We start from the raw sequence: 16,599 nt of genomic DNA, 5'->3' as shown, positions 1-16,599 counted from the left end.
TCACCTGTTCTTTAGGAGAACACCCAGCCTTAGTTTCCTGGGCGTTTTGTTATTAGAACTGATGTGGGCAGAAATAGAAGTAAGAGGCTAGGAATGTTGTCCATGTGAAGCCAGAGGTGGTGGGGAGTAGCTGTGTGTGTTTGAGGTCATGCACGGGAGTTCTCTTCCCGTTTCCCCCGTAGGGTGCCGTAGCCCTGCTCCAGAAGTTAAGGGATTGAGGTCAGGAAGGAGTGAGGAAGTCCTGGGCTTTGCGGTTGTAACAGAGTGTTGAGCTCTTGTGGCTGCTGGCCTGGAGCTGAAACGTCCAGTTGGCTTCGGAAGATGAGGTGCACATCAGCGTATACGCGTTAGAGACTGCTCCTGTCTGCCCGTGACTGTGTGACCGTCACGGTAACCTGCAGTCAGGGTTCTTTTCACCTTGAATCATGATCAGATTTGCTTCTGACAAAGCTTCTCTTTTCCAGTGGGCGAGTTTGTAAGTGACGTTCTGCTAGTTCCAGAAAAGTGCCAGTTTTTCCACAAGGAGCGGATGGAGGTGTGCGAGAATCATCAGCACTGGCACACTGTGGTCAAAGAGGTAAAGGAGTGGGTGGGAAAGTCGGGCGTTGTTTAGGAAAGTAGTATTTTTTCTCGACACCTTACCATAATTTTATTTTATTATTTTATTTTATTTATTTATTTATTTTTTTGCGGTACGCGGGCCTCTCACTGTTGTGGCCTCTCCCGCTGCGGAGCACAGGCTCCGGACGCACAGGCTCAGAGGCCATGGCTCACGGCCCCAGCCGCTCCGCGGCATGTGGGATCTTCCCGGACCGGGGCACGAACCCGTGTCCCCTGCATCGGCAGGCGGACTCCCAATCACTGCGCCACCAGGGAAGCCCCTTACCATAATTTTAAATTAATTTTCTTTCCCTTTGCCTCATCAAAGTTTACAGTTACTTGTATCTTTTAAATTAAAACTATTTGGGAGAAGAACAGATATTTTTGTAAGGAAGTACAGTATTAACAGTACAGCCCCTGAAGTCAGGGACATGAAAAAGATCGTTAAGTAAGGATTCTGTCGGCAGGGCCCCCAGCAAGGCCACCCAAACCCTAAGGCGTGTGTGGAAATAGCCAGTTATAGGACATCTGTGTCTGGACATGCATGCTGTCAGGTTTAGATATCATTTCATTCTTCCCGTGGGGAGAATGACCCTTTCTTAGCTTGTCCTCTGAGTTAAGTTGGTTTTTCAGCCAGTTGCCTTTCTTTTGTCTAGTACTGAAGTAATTCTGAATTCCTCACCAATTAGGAATGTATGTTACCATTGACCACCATTCACCCGCGTCGACAATTACTAAAAGAAACCTCCTTTCCTTAATTTTATTCCAACTTTGGGCTTTCATTGGTTTTAGCCCAGATGATGTTTCCCCCTTGCAAATTAAGCAAGATTTGTAAGTCTTAAAATAGTAGGGTTGCAACTTTTTGGCCAAAAATGTATGTGTCCGTGAGAAAGGCTCACGTTGTGGTTTCGTAAGGGTTTCTTTTGGGTAAAGCTGGGGATCGGGGGTCTTTGGCCACACTTGCTGTGCTCTGATGTTGGTGTGTGGGTTTCCCTCAGGCCTGCCTGACTCAGGGAATGACCTTGTACAGCTATGGCATGCTGCTCCCCTGTGGGGTGGACCAGTTCCACGGCACCGAGTACGTGTGCTGCCCTCAGACAAAGGTTGTTGAATCTGCTGTGTCAAAAGAAGAGGAGGAGGACGATGAAGAGGACGATGAGGAGGACGATGAAGAGGACGATGAAGAGGAAGACTACGATATTTATAAAAGGTAACCTCCTGCCCGGAGCCTGCGGATGTGGCCGTGGCTGCTGGTCCCTGGCTTCCGGGCGAAGCAGGCATTGCCCGTTCCTGCCAGAGCTGGGCTGGCACATCTCACTTGGGCCGTGGCTGAGCCCAGGCATGCCAGTGGCCTTCAGCTGCGTGTCACCCCGGCCACGTGCCTTTCTGCAGGTTAGCCCAGCCCCTGCTGCCTGGTGGTCCCCTTCCGCTGAGGCGGCCGGGCTGAGGGCTTTAGCGGCACGGCTCACCATGGGCTGAGCTTATTTCCTGCCTCTGTCTTTGTGTTTCAGAACAGGGAAGGGACTCATTGTTGCGCTCTGTGCATAGCCACTGGTATTAACCTTCCTTTTTTATTGTGACCTTTAGTGAATTTCCTACCGAAGCAGATTTGGAAGACTTCACAGAAGCAGCTGTGGACGAGGGTGAGGAGGAAGTGGTGGAAGATCGCAATTACTACTACGACGCCTTCAAGGGAGACGGCCGCCACGAGGAGAGCCCGACCCAGCCCAGCCGCCATGGGACCGCTGCAGAGAAGGAGATCTCTCACGGCGTCAGAGGTAACCCCACGGAGAGCCGCCGCGGCTGTAAAATCCACCTGGCGGTCATTTACTTAGAATTTGTTAATATTCTCTAATTTGCCTAGAGACTGCTTTCCTCACAGGTAAGTCAGGAGGGTGGCTTCATGCCCCGAAGGTGAGGTCAGCTCTGGGCACTGCAGGGTCTGGCGGTTGACAGATTTTAATCAGGAAACTAAGCTTCACATTGTAAGGACTTAACTAGAGAGTCAGAGAGACCACGTGGTCTGCCGTCGGGCAGGATTCTTCCACATCCAGCCGGAAATGTTCTCTCCTGAGGGGGCTCCCCTTCCTCAGTAACTGCTGAAGCCCCAACCTGTTGGAGTGGAAGTCACTTCCTTGGTTCCTTTCCTGAATGTGTTCCCATCTGTAGGCTGCCCTGTTTGTCCATCAGAACGAGGTTTGCAGCTGGGAGGGTGGAATTTGATGACCTACCGGGAAAGGGATCAGGGCCAGCAGTGTTTTCATTTCACCATTAAAAAAAAAAAAAAAAAAGTTGTGACAGTTCTAGACCATTTTATGTGCGGCCTCCTGCTCATAGTATATTCGAAACCAATTAAGATCTGAAGAATTATTCAGGATTCAACGAGGAGCAGATGACTCAATGAGTCCAGAAGTTTGTGATTCACCCTGGAGAACATAAAACGTACACTCGTCCTCTCCGGGGGCCTAAGTAGCGTTTACGATGGTTACCGCCAGTGAAACAGCCTCTGCCCCTGCACTGTCTCCTTCTGCCCTTGACACCCCCAAGACGGCCAAACCAGGCAGCTGTCCCCACCTCACAGATCAGAAACGTGAGGCTCCTCCATGTCAGCCCTGCCCCGCTCTAGACTCTAGACAGTGCGGAAAGCACCAGTCCATATTCTCAGGGCCTAAGGGTCTCTCTTGCATCAGGAAGGAAAACGACCGCATCCTCAGTGCTGGCTGGCAGGAGCTGGCAACTTCGTTGGCCTGGGCACCCGGTGCTGCCCCATCTTGGCCTTCGCTGATGTTAAGCGTCGCCTGGTCCTTCTCCCCTTGCTGGTCTGTAGCTCTGTGAACCCCTGGAGCTGCTGCCCGGCCCCTGCTGACATTCTGACCGTTTCCACACAGCTGTCTGCTCCCAGGAGGCGCTGACGGGGCCCTGCCGGGCCGTGATGCCCCGGTGGTACTTCGACCTCTCCAAGGGGAAGTGCGTGCGCTTTATATATGGCGGCTGCGGCGGCAACAGGAACAATTTTGAGTCTGAGGAGTATTGTATGGCTGTGTGTAAAGTGATGAGTAAGTCCCGCCGCCCTGGCTGTGCAGCTCCATCCCGTCCAGCGTTCTGTCCCCCGGTGTCCTCGTGACCGCGTCTGTGTGGTGCTCCCTGCCCACTCGGTGTTCGCTGTTGGTCGTCTGCTCTTCTCTCTGTGCTTTCTAGATCTAGCTTTGCTTTCCTGTCGGCAGTTGTCAGCTCAGTTTTCCGTGTCCTGTGCTCGCCGTGGGCCCGTGGAGGTGGAGGTGGTGGTGGTGGTGGTGGAGGAGGTGATGGTGGAGGTGGTGGAGGTGATGGTGATGGTGGTGGTGGAGGTGATGATGGTGGAGGAGGTGATGGTGATGGTGGAGGTGATGGTGATGGTGGAGGTGGTGGAGGAGGTGATGGTGATGGTGGAGGTGATGGTGGTGGAGGAGGTGATGGTGGTGATGGTGGAGGTGGTGGAGGAGGTGATGGTAGTGGAGGTGATGATGGTGATGGTGGTGGTGATGGTGGTGATGGAGGTGGTGACAGCGGTGATAATGGGAGCAGTGATGGCGGAGGAGATGATGTTCCCTCCCTGCCACAGCGGGGAGCCAGGGGCCTGCCCTTTCTCATCCGGAGCCTCCGTGTTGGTTGGGTTGGGAAGGCGGCCCTGCCCTCCTCTGTCTGAGGCTGAAATGCACGAAGGACAAGCGCACAGGTCGTGAGTTCTGCACATCTTGTGTCCAGGCTTTTCTCTCTCACTCTTGTGTTGAGCGGCCCTGTGCCGACCCCCCCATGATGCACACTAGCTAAGGGGGTCATCCGCTCTCCAAAGAAGTGACAATAAGGACACTTCAGGGAGCCAAGAACACTGGAACATCTTGCCATACGCACTCCAGGGAGCGTGCTCTGCAGCCAAGTGGTGGTGACTCCGTTTCCCCAGTATTCTGGCAGCGCTGGATCAGGCCTAGCTTCAGGAGTTTTAGTTTATGCGTTCTTTGGTCACAAAGAAATTCAGCGTTCAGTTGAGTCAGGTTTACTTCGCTGTCGGTAGGTTGCCTTTCTTCATAGTTCCCCCTTCTCCTGTTTAAGACCCTCTTTCTCGTCTGGAGCACTTCTGACCCGTGTGTAGGAAAACCCTCTGGCTAGGCAGACCCTTCTTCATTCTGATTCTAGAATAATGAGCTGTGCTGCCATTCCTGGTATTTGCCCTAAAGATTTGTGGCTGTAGCTTCTGACGGTTTTTCGTTCATATGCCATCTTGTTCCCTCTTTCCTTCCCCAACCAAAAGATTATTTAAATCTTAATATGATATGGTTTACTTTTAGTGCTTCCACTCCAGCTGCTGCTTGGTGAACTTTTTATTTGAAATGATTGAAAAGATGAGAAGACAAATGAGCCCTTGGGGAACGTTGGTGGCAGAAACTTTTTTATTTAGGAAAGATGGAGACAGAAATTATTGTGATACTTCCTGCTTTGTAAAACTTCTTAAACTAAGGGGCAACAAAACGCTGTTTCGGGTCAAAGCCTGAGGAATCTGGGTCGTTAAAGGTCTCGCTGAATGTGGAGGTGCAGTCTTTACCCAGAGGGTCAGGTGGACGGTGTCGTAAGACACCGGGGACTGGCAGATTGCTGGAGCGTGAACAGTTGCGAAGCCTGCAAGGTCGTGCTTCCCGACAGGCCATGTGCTTGGGGCCCGGCTGGAGGGCTTCGGAACCTAGAAGCATCACTGCTCCTGTGGGCAAGTTTGCTTCCCTCCTGGAAGGGGACTGAGGCCTGCGCATTTCCGGCTTCCTGAGCTGGTCGCTTGCACACAGACAGAGGGATGTGGTTCTAGGTTTGAGCCCATCCCATCGTGTCTTCAGAACCAAACCTCCAGACCTGCTGCCCCTTTGCCCTCTCTTTCCGGTGTGGGGCGGGGGTGGGGTGGGGCGGCGGCAGCTTGCGCTTGCTTGTATTACCTTCATCCGGCCCGGGGATATGAACCAAAGGCTCTGTCTCCAACAGGTAAGCCTTTAAGCTGCAGACATGCGCCGCCAATGGCGATGTGTTTGTCAGCACCAGTGGAATTCAGTGCTTCGAAATTCTCCTGGCTGAGCTTTTGAGTATTGTGGGGAATGTGGTTTCTGAAGCTAGCTGTATATATTCTGATTTAGTTATAGTCTGGAAATTGGCTGTTGAGATCCTATTTAAATTAATGTAGGAGGCAGATGTTCTCGACAAGACTTAAGCCATAGCTTCTAGGGTTAAAACTCAGTAAAAGAGGGTGAATGAAGACACCCCACCCCGATTTAAGGACTGCGGAGTGGCTGACGTACTTGTGGTCACACTCATCGTTTACACAGCTGGTCTCATGTTGTGTTAAAATCACGCAGTTCTGGAAACTGGGAGAATTTGTTTTTGAATTAAAATTCATTGAACTTGGCCTTTGCTCTCCAAGTGGCTCTCAAGTGTGTCCCGATGGAGCAAGTTGTGTAAGGAGGTTGCCTGACATTCCTCCTTGGCCTGGGAAATCCCCAGTGAGTTGGGGTAATGAGAATTTCCACAGGTATTTCTTAAGAGGTAGACCTGTCATCTCAACCCTTCCTGGGTTAGGATAAGCTCCTTTGTGCAGACGCACGTCTGCCTGGGGCTGGTAGGAACTCAGGAACTTAGACTAGTGCGGAGTGTTTGTTCTAACGGGTTTGTTCCCTGGGTGGTGGCCTGGTGGGGCCAGTGAGTGCCATGGATAGAAAAGCCCAAAGCATCTTCACACTCGTGGTAAGCCCTTGTCCAGTACATTGCCCCTGCTGTGGGGCTGGGGCTGAAAGACCTCCATTGGAACTGAAAACTAAGCAGCTGGAGCTGAAGCATTTGGACTTTCTCTGCCCAGTCTGTGTGCAAAGAGCATTCAGCTGAATCAGTTGCCCAAAGTGAGTTGTGACCTAAAAATAGCCAGAGAAAAAGAGGAGACCTGAGCCCTGCAGTGCCTTTGCACGTCTGACTTCAGCCCTGTCTCTGGTCAGATGCTCTCAATAGGGCAGTTCTTGTTTAGGTTTTAAGGTTTCAAGAACTGCGGGAAGGTATAGAAGTGGTTTCCTTTTCTGCCCCTGAAGTCCTAAATAGATGCCTCACTGGTCCTGAAGTACGGGGGGGAGTGCGGACAGGCCTGGTGGCTGGATACTGGGTAAGGAAGATGGAGTGGAGTCCCAGCAGACGGGCGCACCCTGCCCTTGAGCGCGGTGCTGGCTGGACACGCCGGTCCCGTCTGCAGGCCCAGCCAGGCTTCGCTCCCTGAGCATCGTGCGACTTCAGCGTGGGGCTGGCCCCTGGAGAGAACCCTCTGGTCCCTTTGTTTCAGTTCCCCCAACTCCACTGCCGACCAACGATGTCGACGTGTATTTCGAGACCTCAGCAGACGACAACGAGCACGCGCGCTTCCAGAAGGCCAAGGAGCAGCTGGAGATCCGGCACCGACACCGGATGGACAGGGTAAACCTCGGGCTCCCTTATCTGCGTGCTGTCAGGCGTCAGCTGACTTGGGGTTCGTGGCTGAGGCGGAGGGACGCCACCTCCCCAGGTTGTTGCGCTAATAACCGAGTTAGGACAGGTGAGGTGTGAGAGCGTAGGCTGGCCTGCCTTCGGGGCGGAGCTAGTCCCCTCCCTCTGTCCATGATAATGGAATTATCCTCTGAGTGCTTCTCTGTTCCAGACTCCGCCGAGGAGCGCTTCCTGTAAACATTACGTTCTGCTGCTTTTTCTTTGCCACGAACTAGCTTTTTAAATTTTTTTATTTTGAAGAAGGAAACTTTATATCAATACTGTAAGTAGAAAGCTAGTATCATTTGCCATTAGAACAAGGTAACTAGAAAAAGATATTGGATCAAAGCAAACAGTGTTAAAACATTCCAGCTGGATACTGTGGCCTGCATAGTTTCAGGGATGCTTCTTTTCCTTCAAGGAGTTATAAGTGCCAGAGCAACAGAGCGCCAGAGTGCAACTTTCTCCTAGACTTACTTGGAAAGGTTGAAAAAAAAATTGAAAAGGGAATTTTTTGCTAGGTCTGGGTACCACCTAAAATCCCACACATCCCCTGTGGTGGGCTTGTATGCTGGGAACTGCTTGTTACTCTGTTTTAACCACATCAGTTAAAAGTCGGTACGAGAAGTCGGTACGAGAGCTGACACCCTGCATCTTCTGAGGCAGCAGTTCTGGGACAAACCCTGAGCTCATGGGTTTGTGGGATGTGATTTCCTTGTGCACTTTTCCACATTACATTCAGGGCTTGGCAGTATTTTTAGAAAACGGGGGAATTGTTTCAGAGATTATTCTGGTTATAGTGGCTTTGACCTTTGTTCCAGGTGAAGAAGGAATGGGAAGAGGCTGAACTTCAAGCCAAGAACCTCCCCAAAGCAGAGAGGCAGACTCTCATTCAGGTGAGACGTGTCCTCCAGAGAGGGGCTCCCAGGCTGACCCTTTGGAGTATGGTCGGAGCCACAGTCCCCACAAGTTAGAGTTTGACACCCCCTTTTGTTTGAGCGCTTATGTTACGAGGAAATTTTCACTGGCCGGCTTTGTTTTTCACCTACCAACTGGCGTTCTCTAGAATTGCTCACCTACAGTGGAGGGAAACCGAAGCTCGGAGCAGAGCACACCTCACTCATGCCTGGAAGTGACCTTGGCTCGGCTGTGTTTACTCTGCTTTCCCGGCAAAAGTCCTCGGACATCTTCCTTTGCAGGCTGTGCCTTGTTTTCCGGCAGTACTGCAGTACTGAATGCTGTTTTTTTTTTTTGTTTTTTTTTTTGCAGACTTATTGAAAAGTCAAAAGGCAGAAAATAAATCTCTCTATCAGTTTATCTTAACTTTGGATTTAAGAATGTAATCAGACTCACAGCAGCTGCCTCCCTTTGACTAGAGGAGGTTGTTGACAGGAATTTACAGGACTGATTTGGGATTCCTAAAACTAGTTACATCTTAAGTCAGCTTGTGTTTATGTTTAGCTGAAACCTCTCTTCTCATGATGTTGATATTTTATCGGCTCACCTTTGCTTTTTTATCAGTAACCTAGAAAATCTGCGAATGTTAATTTCCACACAGCCAGTGCACCCCATGCAGGGAGCTTTAGCTCGGCAACCTTCAACGTGCCTGCAGACCTGGCCAGGCACCCCGCAGGGAGCTTGCCCTTCGGGACTTGGGGTGAATGGCTCAGCCTCACCTGCCACAGGACAGGACTGTGGTCTGGGGGCGCCTTGCTGCAGTGTGGGAAGGACGGCCTTCCTTTCCTCGCGGTGCACACGGAGAGGCCAGGCCTGGGCTTGCATGCTAGGGATTTCAGTTAGGGGGTGCTGAGGAGCCCGTCCCATGCCGACATACATGCTGTCGTTAGATGGGGAAGTACAGTCGGCCCTTGAACCACAGGGGTTTGAATTGCGTGGGTCCCCCTACACGCAGATTGTTTTCAACGGTAAAGGCCACAGCACCGCACATGGGCGGTTGGCTGAATCCGTGGATGCGGAACCGCGTGTACAGAGGCCCGACTGTAAGTTACACTGGGATCTTGGACCACAGGGAGGATCGGTGCCCTTATCCCCTGCGATGTTCAAGGGTCACCTGTAAGTGTCCAGACGGAAGTCAGAGGAGGTGTTCTACGACCGCACCCCGCTCCACACGACTCTGTGCTGGGGTGCTGGGCGCGAAGAGGCACAGAGTGGGGTCTGACACCGTGAGTGTAGATGCCCGCAGGTGCGTTGACTCGATGTGGTTCCTGCTTTATGGTTTAGCACTTCCAAGCCATGGTGAAGGCCCTGGAGAAGGAAGCGGCCAGCGAGAAGCAGCAGCTGGTGGAGACGCACCTGGCACGGGTGGAGGCCATGCTCAACGACCGCCGCCGGGTGGCGCTGGAGAACTACCTGGCGGCTCTGCAGTCCGACCCTCCGCGGGTGAGCATCGCTGAAGTAGCGTGTGTAGAACCGGTGTGAGCTCACATCGCGCTTGAGGGCCCGTGGGCCGCCTGTGGTGTGGACGTGGCTTCCGCTGGAAAAGCAGAACCTCAGGGTGTTGGTTGGTAGTTCCCCAGTTATTGCATTTTTATAGTAGCCTTACTTTCAAAGAATAAAAACACGTCTTCCATGGACAAAGGCTTTTGAACCAGTTCTATTCTAAATAAGATGATAAGTTAATTTATATCGAAGCTCTTATCTGCCAGTGGTGTCAAACTTTATCCCTTAGCTCTAACTTGCCTTGCTCTGGGGGATGGAGAGGATCGAAAAGGAGGGTATTTGTAGCCTCCTTAAGCAAGTAAAGTCTTCTGGGTGACACAGGTCACCCTGTGCTTGTAATTATGGTGGCAGGCGCCGAGCTCAGGAAAGGGGACAGACAGATTGGAGGAAGACGGTGGGCTAGCAATTTTGGAAAATGCTGTCTGTTGAGGAGGCACTATAACTGTGGAACTTAGCTTTGGCTACTTAGAAGGGTAGCTTCTTGTTACTTGGTAACTTAAAGCTCTTAAAGGTACAGCTTTCATTCCTGGGCCTCACTGAGGCTGACTTTCTTAGTGAGTTTTTAAAGCTTCATCTTCCTGCCTGTTTTCAGTTCCCTAGTCTCTGGACGTGAAAACCACTGTTCTCTCTTGTAGCCCCATCGCATTCTCCAGGCCTTGCGGCGCTACGTCCGGGCTGAGAACAAAGATCGCCTCCACACCATCCGTCATTACCAGCACGTGCTGGCTGTCGACCCCGAAAAGGCGGCCCAGATGAAGTCCCAGGTACACCAGACAGAGGAGAGACCGCTCTGACCGGTGGTCGGGCAGCACGGATGGTCATGCTTATTGTTTTTAGTCCTCAGGAAACGATTTTGGATTTCCAGAGACAGTAGGTACAAGAGTTGGTTTTTGCAAAGGTACTATTTGAAAAATATCTTTTCCATACTTTTTAATATTAAGTATGCCCTACTTAAACTGTTCTTGAAGGTTTAGGAATGCATGATGATATTGAAGAGATCATTTTTATATCAGTTTATTTCTAGCTGAGGGTCCCACCAGAATTAATATTTGAAATCTCTTTCTAGGCAAGCACATCTTAAAAATTGGTCTCTTTTGTACAGTATAGTTTTCGTGTTTAGACACTTTACATCCCTGGGTTTTGTCCCCTGCTGGTCTTTGCAGTCATCTATAGAGGTTTGTTTCTGGACCTACATTTCTAATTTTTGTTTTGACCATGTATTAACTTGAGTTTTACTGTCTTGTATTCATAGAAATGAACTTGCCTCCAAGACCGCTAGCTTCCTTTAAAACAGTGTGCCTGTTAGTTTTCCTAGAGGGCCTTGTGATGCCATAACTGATCTTACTCTATTTCCTCCTGTATTTTAAACCCAGCCCTGTGCTGCTTTGTGGGGACGCAGCGTGCACAGGCTGGGAACCTGTCCCCTCCTGCCTCCTGTTGCTCCTGTGGTGTGATCGTAGGGGAACTTCCCAGAAGCCCTGGGGGGCTCCCCTACGGCCCCATCTGCTGCCCAGTTCTGCTCCAGCATCTCACCACACATAGTTGAATCCTGTGTGCCCTTGAGCAGCTCACAGTTGTGTGAAATTAATTATGTTAACTGTGAAGATGGAGAAGAATTGTCCTTAAACATATGGAGCCCACATTAGCAGCTGGGTGTTCAGGGAATGAAGGAACTCAGTGTCCTAAAGAGTGGGAAGGGCATGGGTCTGGGGACCCCCGGGGCCTCTGCTGGGGGCCTGGAGCTAAGGCTCTGTTTGAAGCTGGTTGGAGTAGAAGAGAAGGAGGAAAGGCCAGCAGACCTCGGGTAGCTTCTGGGAAGCTCAGGTGGGAAAAGCTTACATCCTGACAGGGGTTAGAATTTTTCGGGTCTACCCGATTTTTTTTTTTTTTAAACGTAGGTCTTCCCTGGAGGTCCAGTGATTAAGATTCCACGCTTCCAGTGCAGGAGGCACAGGTTCAATCCCGGTCGAGGAACTGAGATCCCACAGGCCGCATGGCATGGCCAAAAAAAAAATTAATAAAGTTAAAATTTAAAAATGTAATCTTTTTTCAATTTTTTTTTTTTTGTAGAAAATCTAGACTATTATGTAGTACTTTATAGAAAAACAGCCTATCTTGTATGGTGAGAATAGAAGGAAAGGTGAGACCTTGATCAGTGTGTTCAATTAACCTGTGAGCCAGGATCAGGGTACCACCTGAGTGCCCTGGGAGGCGGAGCATCTTTACTGTGTGATGTTTACTGTCTGCTCGGAGCCCTTAATTCTGGGGCAGCTCGGCCGCTGGATTACACTAGCCTTTGGCCTGTTCCCTGTCCTGTTATGTAAGCTCTGGAAAACCCCAAATACGTTGAGCCTCTTAGAACGTGTGCACTCAATTTGAGGTGTGAGTGATGTACTGCTGCCTCCCGCCCCACACTGCAGCTCCGGGCGGCCCTCCAAAGACCCTGGCGCCCAGCATCCCACCCTGTGGTCTTGTCCTCGTGGGTGTACGAACCGTCCTCTGCCAGGCTCCTTAACTCCTCTAACATATGGCAATGTCACCACTGCTGAGACTGGGGAGCTCACCCTTCCATTTCTACTTGCATTTTTTCTCCAAAGCACTCACTCTGGTGCTTTCCCATCAATTTACTTGATTGAAAGAACGGCAAGTGTAAAATTAAATTGCTTTCATCTTTGCTTTTATAGGTCAGAGGGACATCAATCTACAATAAAAGCATCTTTCCATTTAACTTTTTTTCATTTTGACCCTTCATGTTAATGGCTTCAAGCCCACATAATTAATCCATTGGCTCAGAGCGCCCTCTTTAGGAAGAGCTCGGTGGCTGCAGGTGTAGCCCAGTGGGATTAGCCTTCCTGAGGAGCTTGTGTGATGTACAGCCATGTGCTTCACAGTGTCATTGGGGTGGATGTAGTCCAAATCTCCTTCCATTTCCACCCTGAAAACCTCTCAAATTCAGTGACAAAAAACATTTTTTTAATTAAATTCAGTGACCACTTTAATGACTTTTTTTTTTTTTTTTGGATGAACAACCTTGGAACTTCTGCATTCAGAAAAGGCAGTGAGCTATGTAAGACAGATGGTAGATATGCCTTCCTTATCACCCCATAAAAATCAGGTTTATTTATACTTCAATGTGCGGTTTTTTTGTGTTTTTTTTGCGGTACGCGGGCCTCTCCCTGCTGTGGTGTCTCCCGTTGCGGAGCACAGGCCCCGGACGCGCAGGCTCAGCGGCCACGGCTCACGGGCCCAGCCGCTCCGCGGCATGTGGGATCCTCCCACACCGGGGCACGAACCCGCGTCCGCTGCATCGGCAGGCGGACTCCCAACCGCCGCGCCACCAGGGCAGCCCCGCGTGCAGTTTGGGAGGAATGGCTAATTTAGTTAAGTAGGAACAAACTGGTTCTGGTGCTCACTGTGGTAATCACTTCAGGCAGCTGCTTCACGAAGCAAAATCCATGAATGGCCTCACCCCTCAAATCTACTTTTTAACCAGTGATTTCATTCCCTTGTTGCCTCTTCTTGTCTGACCAGTGGTAAAAATTGACCAACTCGTTTCCTCTTTCACTCAGAAGGCCCTTACTGAGTGTTTGGCATTGTACAAATTCGGGTTCTTTTTTTATAGTACAGTTAGCAAGTGCCTCCTGGGCAAACCAAATCAATACTTGGCCAAGGGAATTTTTAAAAATTTTCCCTTAACTTGGAGCACTCTCCGGATAAATCCTTAGATCACCGAGAGGTGATACACGCATTCTTGCACTACAGTGGCCAGTAAACACGGGGAGGATTCATACTGCCCCCCTGACCAGCTGCTTTGCCGGACTCTGTAGAGAACATAGGTCTTTGCAGAAGCGTGTGGGTGTCAGGCTGGCCCGGCTGTTCTGGTGACAAGGCCTCTCCCCGCATCCTGTGCTTGCAGGTGATGACACATCTCCACGTGATTGAAGAAAGAAGGAACCAGAGCCTTTCTCTGCTCTACAAAGTACCTTACGTGGCCCAAGAAATCCAAGAGGAAATTGGTGGGTGCTGACTGTTTGCATCAAGGTCAGGCGGGGCTTGTGCTCAGGAGTGATGGCGGTGCCAGATGAGAGAAACAGGACAAGCGAGGCCACGAAGCTGGGCATTAGCGTGCCACGGGCTCAGAAGTCTGGGGCTCACGTGGCAGGGTCAAGCCCTGGCTGGGAGCCACAGAGCCTTGAGTTTCATTGACCTTCACTCTGTTACCGGAAGAAAAATCTAGGGTGTGAATTTGCAAGGCACTGAGCGAGTCTCCTGTTACCCTTTGCCCCTTAACTGCTGGCGTATTTTAAGGCATCTACTTATTCACGTTCTCACTTCTTCTCCCCCTTCTGGTCTTTCTCTTCTTCATTTATCCAGCAAACGTTCGTTGTGTCTACTGTGTGGCACAGAGTAAAATGTGCACCAGTAGACAGACCTCCTGGAGCCCACATTTTAGGAGGAGGGAACGGTCAGGAAAACGAGTGTCCGTGGGGATGGGTGCTGTGCCAGAGGTGAAACTGGGGTGGGACAGGGAGGGTGCCTGGTGGTCAGGCTCCCTTGGGGGAAACCTGAGATCCGAATGATAAGGAGGCGCCCTCCACACGGCAACCCCAGGGGGGGAAACACTGAGCACAGGAAGCGACCACTGCGGAGCCTGACGTTTGAGTAGAGAGATTTTAGCACCATCAAGGAGTTTGGATTTTATTCTAGGATAATTGAAAGCCCTTCGAGGGTTTTAAACCAGCAGGTGACTAGATCTGGAATATGTTTTTTAAAAATGTGAACTTTAAAAAACAATTACTAGACGGCTATGTTGAGAGTTGATGAAAATTGGAAACCACCCAGGAAGCAATTGTAAAAATCCAGGAGAGAGGGGATGGCTGAGTGCACAGAGATGGGAATGGAGGAGATGGAGATATGAGTGGTCCTGAGGATATGTTTCAGAGGAAGGGTGAACAGGATGCGCTGATGGGCTGAATAGGGCAGGGGGTTGAGAGAAAGAAAAGCATTGGCTCTGCGCCTTTTCCCTGTGAGCAGCTGAGGGGGTGGTGAGGCTACATTTTGCTCAGGTGCTGCATTCTCTTTACCTGTTAAAATAGAAATTGCCCTCAGACATTAAGTAGAGGTGTGCAGTAGGCTACCAGGTGGATGAGCCAGAGGTCGGGGATGCAGGTGCAAGATACAGGTTTGGGAGTCACGATCCGTGGATGGTATTTAAAACTGCGCCGTAGGAGGAAACCACTTACCCAGAGGGAGTTGATCGAGGAGAGAGGGGGGCCCAGGATGCAGCCGTGGGGTTCCCAGCGCCGAGGTTCTGCAGTCAGCAGGGTCAGGGAGCACACCCTCAGGAGAGAGGAGGGGGTCGTGCGTGGCCTGTGTTGCGAGCTGGTGAGACGCCCCTTCAGGCAGAGCTCACATCCCACCCTTAATGACACGAATTAGCCCCATGCAGGCTATCCTGTGCCTAGAAACCAGATCCTTCTGAAAAGCTGGCTCCTGCGTGTCTGTCTTTGTCAGATGAGCTGCTTCAAGAACAGCGAGCAGACATGGACCAGTTCACCGCCTCCATCTCAGAGACCCCCGTGGACGTGCGGGTGAGCTCGGAGGAGAGCGACGAGGTCCTGCCGTTCCACCCCCTCCATCCCTTCCCATCCCTGCCTGAGAACGAAGGTGCGTGTGCGGTAACAGCCCAGCTTGGCAGCGGGGGGCCAGGGGGCGGGGAAGAATGCAGTTAGAAAATTGAAGTCAGATCTGGGACGGGCTCGTGCTGGGGAGACTGTGTTCCCGGTGCAGGTTGAGCAGGGGAGGGGCCGGGATTCACCGAGCACCTGCCGCGTGCAGGCACCGAGTGGGGAGCCTTCAGTAACGTCGGGAGGTTTGTGATGTTTCTCCCATTTTATGGACAGTTTGCCTAAAGCCCACTGTTTGTCCTGGTCCCATCAGCTGCCTCCAGTGTGTGAGGCCTTCCACGTGGAAGCCCCTTTGCAGCTTAAATAGCACTTTCGTGTTCCAGGCTGTCATTATCTTTTCCTAACAGTCTTGGGAGGTAGGTGACAGGGGGCTGCAGAGGTGACCTGACCCACTCGAGTGCGAGGCGGGCTGAGAAGCTGTCCCTCTGCCTCCTCCTGCGCAGGCCTGCTTTCTTCCATTCCCTGCCGGTTCTCGACGTCTGTAGGGATCTCTCAGAGCTGTGGGTCTGGGGGCTTCCCTGGTGGCACAGTGGTTGAGAATCTGCCTGCCAGTGCAGGGGACACAGGTTTGAGCCCTGGTCCGGGAAGATCCCATATGCCGCGGAGCAGCTAAGCCTGTGTGCCACAACTACTGAGCCTGCGCTCTAGAGCCCGCGAGCCACAACTACTGAGCCCATGCCCTGCAACTACTGAAGCCCGCGCACCTAGAGCCCATGCTCTGCAACAAGAGAAGCCACCGCAATGAGAAGCCCGCACACCGCAAAGAAGTGTAGCCCCCGCTCGCCGCAACTAGAGAAATCCCGTGCGCAGCAACAACGACCCAAGGCAGCCAAAAATAAATTTTAAAAAAAGCTGTGGGTCTGCACGAGAAATAGACAAGCTGCCGAGCCCAGGCCCTGAGATCAGGGTGTGCAATCAGTTTCTATTTATTTGCGGGCTGCTGTTGTGGCCCACAAAGTAGCGGCCACCGCTGTAGAATACGCCAGCCTCGGCTAAGCACTGTGCGTGGATGCTCTCGTTTATATTGTTATCTTCACAATAACCCTCTGAGGTAGGGACTGGGTGTGTTGCCCATTTGGGGATCCGAGGTTTAAAGAGGTTAAGTGTCCGCCCAGGTCACGTAGCTTGTAGGTAGAGAGTAAGGATTTGAGCCTGAGTTGATGCGGTCCTGAGTCCTAGGCAGATCCCGGTGGTGCTGCTACGGAGGCCCGAGGAAGGGGGCGTCCGGCTTGGCCTCCAGACCCTAACACAAGTGCCTTCCTTCCAAACCAGCTCTCTCAGAGGTACCGACTCAGTATAGTTGACCCTCTGATAGTAAAAGAGAAGCCGAGGAAGG

The 16,599-nt window shown here is 51.4% G+C and overlaps 1 protein-coding gene across 15 annotated transcripts in view; it reads left to right on the top strand.

Moving 5' to 3' along the window:
• The window catches only part of APLP2 (amyloid beta precursor like protein 2), a 70,846-nt gene that overhangs the window by 48,273 nt on the left and 5,974 nt on the right, over window positions 1-16,599 (top strand). For 5 of the 15 annotated variants that reach the window (XM_065881497.1, XM_065881496.1, XM_065881503.1 and 2 more), the window contains 10 exons: window positions 465-577; window positions 1,599-1,810; window positions 2,188-2,378; window positions 3,489-3,656; window positions 6,938-7,068; window positions 7,938-8,012; window positions 9,358-9,516; window positions 10,212-10,340; window positions 13,493-13,592; window positions 15,091-15,243. In XM_065881497.1, the coding sequence (XP_065737569.1) occupies window positions 465-577; window positions 1,599-1,810; window positions 2,188-2,378; window positions 3,489-3,656; window positions 6,938-7,068; window positions 7,938-8,012; window positions 9,358-9,516; window positions 10,212-10,340; window positions 13,493-13,592; window positions 15,091-15,243 (1,431 nt within the window). The remainder of the gene's footprint in view (window positions 1-464; window positions 578-1,598; window positions 1,811-2,187; window positions 2,379-3,488; window positions 3,657-6,937; window positions 7,069-7,937; window positions 8,013-9,357; window positions 9,517-10,211; window positions 10,341-13,492; window positions 13,593-15,090; window positions 15,244-16,599) is intronic. The other 10 variants (XM_065881504.1, XM_065881502.1, XM_065881501.1 and 7 more) reach the window with 8 other exon arrangements.

Source organism: Phocoena phocoena, chromosome 8 (assembly GCF_963924675.1).
Source record: "Phocoena phocoena chromosome 8, mPhoPho1.1, whole genome shotgun sequence".
Taxonomy (NCBI): Eukaryota; Metazoa; Chordata; class Mammalia; order Artiodactyla; family Phocoenidae; genus Phocoena; species Phocoena phocoena.
The sequence above is the reverse complement of the archived record's forward strand: the minus strand, read 5'-3'. Positions and strand labels throughout refer to the sequence as shown.